We start from the raw sequence: 4,010 nt of genomic DNA, 5'->3' as shown, positions 1-4,010 counted from the left end.
AATTGTTACCATGACAAAAAATAAGACTTACGTTTTTACTTTTAACATAAAATGTATACAAAGGCAATTAAAGTATCAGATAAATATATTAGTATAAAATATCTACACTGAAGGAAAAAAGGCCAATTTTAATGTGTATTTAATGACAAGCGATTCCAAAATTGGAATTTTGAAAAATGATTTCAGGCCAGGCAGGGTAGCTCACGCCTATAATCCTAGCACTTTGGGAGGCTGAGGAGGATGGATCACCTGAGGTCAGGAGGTCACCTGAGACCAGTCTGGCCAACATGGTGAAACCTCATCTCTACTGAAAATACAAAAAATTAGCCAGGCATGGTGGCAGGCACCTGTAATCCCAGCTACTTGGGAGGCTGAGGCAGGAGAATCACTTGAACCCAGGAGGTGGAGGTTGCAGTGAGCCGAGATCATGCCATTGCACTCCAGCCTGGGGGACAGAGCAAGACTCCTTTTCGAAATAAATTAATGAATTAATTAAGAAATAAAAATGATTTCATAGTCTTTGTTTAAATATTTTGAAAGAATTTCAACTTGAGCTGGATGTCAGTAGGCAAGTCCTTTTTGAAATAAAGCTTCTCAAAGTAGTTAATCTAATTCATCTATCATATTCCAAAGATCTCCTAAGGTATGAAAACAAGCTCTGTCTATGCCAGTCAGTTGAAGCCTACGTAAATGGCCCGCAAAAAGTACTCAATGAGCTGAATGTGACCACATGAGACCTTAAAATACAGTCGGAAAGCCTAGCAGAAGACCTGCCTTATCTCAAGAACAACCCCAAGGAGGTGGGAGAAAGAAACCCATCAAGGGACTTCCCATCACCATTCAGCAAGGTCCCCAACCTCAAAGGATCTTTGCTACTGTGACTTTTGCGTTTCCTCTCCGCCAAGAAAGGAGCACTTTGCAGAGACAGTCCAGTGGGGACGTGACTGTAGAAATGAACTCGGCCCCAGGGGCAGATCTAACCAAGCGGCTGCACTGCATGAGGCAATAGTAAGAGGAACTGGCTGAGCAAAACCTTTGGGAGGCCGAGGACTGGTTGAACAAGCAGGTAGCTCAACCCTAATCCTAACCCAAACCTTAACCTGGCAAAGTGAGAGAAGATAGAAAGTCAGGCAGAGTAATTATAGCTTCTTTGATTTCACTGTACTTTGTTGATTTCGTGCTTGCAAAGTGCATCCCTGCAGACACAGATCTCCACGGATGCTGAAGCAGTTAGCTCGGCCAAGAGTGAGATAATGGAGCTGAAACGAGTCCTCCAGTCCCTGCACCATGAACTGCAGTCTGTCTTGGCCATGGTAGGTGGGAAAGGGGGGCACTCACTCAATTTTCTTCTATAGTTTTAAAAAATAGTTTCGCAGACACGGAAGCATGCTGGCAAAACGCTGGCTTTTGTAAATAATAGTACCTATCTCATAAGGTTGTTATGAGAATTAAATGAGTCAATATTTATAAAATACTTTGAACGGTGCCTAATAGTGAGTAGGAAGTGCTATATAGTTACAGTAGCACTCTCTGATTAATATTTGCTATCATTACTATTACTGGGTATTAATTATCAAAGGTAAATCTCTATTAAGTGGTTCATTTGGAGACACCCTCACCATACAAAATATATGTTTCAGAATTCATCATGTTGAATACCGAGGAGTTATTCTGACAAAGCTTCAATTTTCATGTGCGTTTGTAGCAAAGCTCCCTGGAAGAAACCCTGGCTGACACAGAAGTTGGCTACTTGGCTCAGCTGTCAGAAACTGAGATGCATATCAGCATCCTGGAGGAGCAGATCTGCCAGATCTGGGGCGAGACTGAATACGAGAACACAGACTATGCGCAACTGCTGGACATCAAGACACACCCGGAGGTGGAGATCGAGACCTACCACCGCTTGCTCGGTGGAGAGGGAGGGTGAGTCACCGATATCTTGATTTTGTTGTTAAAATCACTTTCTTAAAAATGAAGAAATTTGATTCAGAGACTGAGATTTACAGTCTTAGCAAGTTTCAAATCAAGTACAATCTGAAAAGCTAGTAGAAAAAAGAAAAGAAAAAAAACACAGCTTTCCATGGTATCACTCTAGATTTATTTAGAATGTAATTCACACTGGGCGTTAGTTCCTTTACAATTTTCCTGCAACTATATCTTGATAATTAAATGCAAATAATAAATTACATGTTATTCTTTAAAGTGTTCATTAGTTTTTTTGTATCTCCTAGATAACTGCAGTCATTTCTGAGACAGGGTCTCACTCTGTTGCCCACGCTAGAGTGCAGTGGTGTGATTACAGCTCACTGCAGCTTCTACCTCCTAGGCCCAAATGATCCTCCCACATCAGCCTCCTGAGTATGGGGACTACAAACGTGAACCACCATGCCTAGCTAATTTTTTTTTGTCTTTTTTTTTTTTTTTTTTTTTTGAGACGGAATCTCGCTCTGTCACCAGGCTGGAGTGCAGTGGCGCAGTCTCGGCTCACTGCAACCTCTTCCTCCCGTGTTCAAGTGATTCTCCTGCCTTAGCCTCCTGAGTAGCTGGGACTACAGGCACCCGCCACCATGCCTGGCTAATTTTTGTATTTTTAGTAGAGACAGAGTTTCACCATGTTGGCCAGGATGGTCTTGATCTCTTGACCTCATGATCCACCCACCTCGGCCTCCAAAAGTGCCAGGATTACAGGCGTGAGCCACCATGTCCGGTCTAATTTTTTTTACTTTTGGTAGAGACATAGTCTTACCATGTTGCCCAGGCTGTTCTCAAACTCCCGGTCTCACATAATCCTCCTGCCTCAGCCTCCCAAAGTGCTTGGATTGCAGATATGAGCCATTCACCCAGCATGCTATTAATAATGCCCAGCTGGCATTGTTAATAATGCCAGCATTCACATACAACTTTTGTGTGGGCATATGTTTCCATTTCTACTGGGTATATACCTTAGAGTGGAATGGCTGGGTCGTATGTCAGCCCTGTATTTAACCTTTGAGGAACTGCCAGACTATTTTCCACAGTGGCTCCACTATTTTGCATTCCTACCAGCAGTGTAGGAGGGTTCCAATTTCTTCACATCCTCACCAACACTTGTTCCACTTAGAAAGAAAATATGTCTGCTTCTTTAGAGTTTTTGGCCAAAGAGAAGTAACTGATAACAACCATTTCTTTTATTTGTCAATAGTTCCGAGGCCAGAGAAGCTGCATCTAAAGGATCATTCTCTGTGGACTCCAGAGGAAGAATCAGCACAGCTCAATCAAGGGGAAGAGTCGCTTTTTAAAGTAATACTTCCTGCTTACTTAGTGAGCATCCATCATGAATAAAGTGTGCTTTCCTTATCCCCAGAAATCTGGGCTACAATAATTCACTTTAAAGCATGACTTGTGAACCAACCTTTACATTTCCAGTTCTAAAACTCTCCCTGTTTCTCTTTTAGATTCACATAAAAGCAGAGGAACCAGTCTGGTGACGGATAATGACCAACTAATTTCATCTCAAGTCAACAATGTTTCTGATGTAAAATTCAAGAGTGAGATGCAGGCAGCTGAGTCCTGTCCCCAGGATGTAAATGATGACACCTAACAAAGGCGTGGTGAAGCACTGCAGCAAACCTACAGCCACAGAGCTGCAGCTACTCCTGTAATTGTTTTTCAGATTCTTTTGTCTTATTGGTTTGGTTTTGTCTTTAAATTGCAAAATGTGTTTTCCTTCTTAATCATTCTGTGTCAATAAACTTTCTTCCTGTTGCAAATCAACTACATGAATCTTTGTTCTTTTGTTTCACACTGACTTGTTTTATAACAGCTTTATTGAGATATAATTCGTATACCATCACATTCACACTTTTTTTTTTTTTTTTTGAGATGGAGTCTCACTGTGTCACCCAGACTAGAGTGCAGTGGCACAATCTCAGCTCACTGCAACCTCCACCTCCTGGGTTCAAGCTATTCTCCTGCCTCAGCCTCCTAAAAAGCTGGGATTACAGAAGCACACCACCACGCCCGGCTAATTT

The 4,010-nt window shown here is 42.0% G+C and overlaps 1 protein-coding gene across 2 annotated transcripts; it reads left to right on the top strand.

Annotated features, from left to right (window-relative positions):
* Positions 1–495: 495 nt before the first annotated feature.
* LOC101024403 (keratin, type I cytoskeletal 24-like) lies at positions 496–3,754 on the top strand. Of its 2 annotated transcripts, XM_031657214.1 has the most exons (4): positions 496–1,313; positions 1,706–1,923; positions 3,182–3,279; positions 3,435–3,754. In XM_031657214.1, exons 1-3 carry the CDS (start codon positions 1,254–1,256, stop codon positions 3,276–3,278), a joined length of 375 nt encoding a protein of 124 aa, XP_031513074.1. In that variant the 5' UTR covers positions 496–1,253; the 3' UTR covers position 3,279; positions 3,435–3,754. The 2 variants fall into 2 exon arrangements, with proteins under 2 accessions (XP_031513074.1, XP_021784177.2); XM_021928485.2 differs by having other exon boundaries at positions 3,182–3,749.
* Positions 3,755–4,010: the final 256 nt, after the last annotated feature.

This window comes from Papio anubis, chromosome 17 (genome assembly GCF_008728515.1).
Source record: "Papio anubis isolate 15944 chromosome 17, Panubis1.0, whole genome shotgun sequence".
Classification (NCBI taxonomy): Eukaryota; Metazoa; Chordata; class Mammalia; order Primates; family Cercopithecidae; genus Papio; species Papio anubis.
The sequence above is the reverse complement of the archived record's forward strand: the minus strand, read 5'-3'. Positions and strand labels throughout refer to the sequence as shown.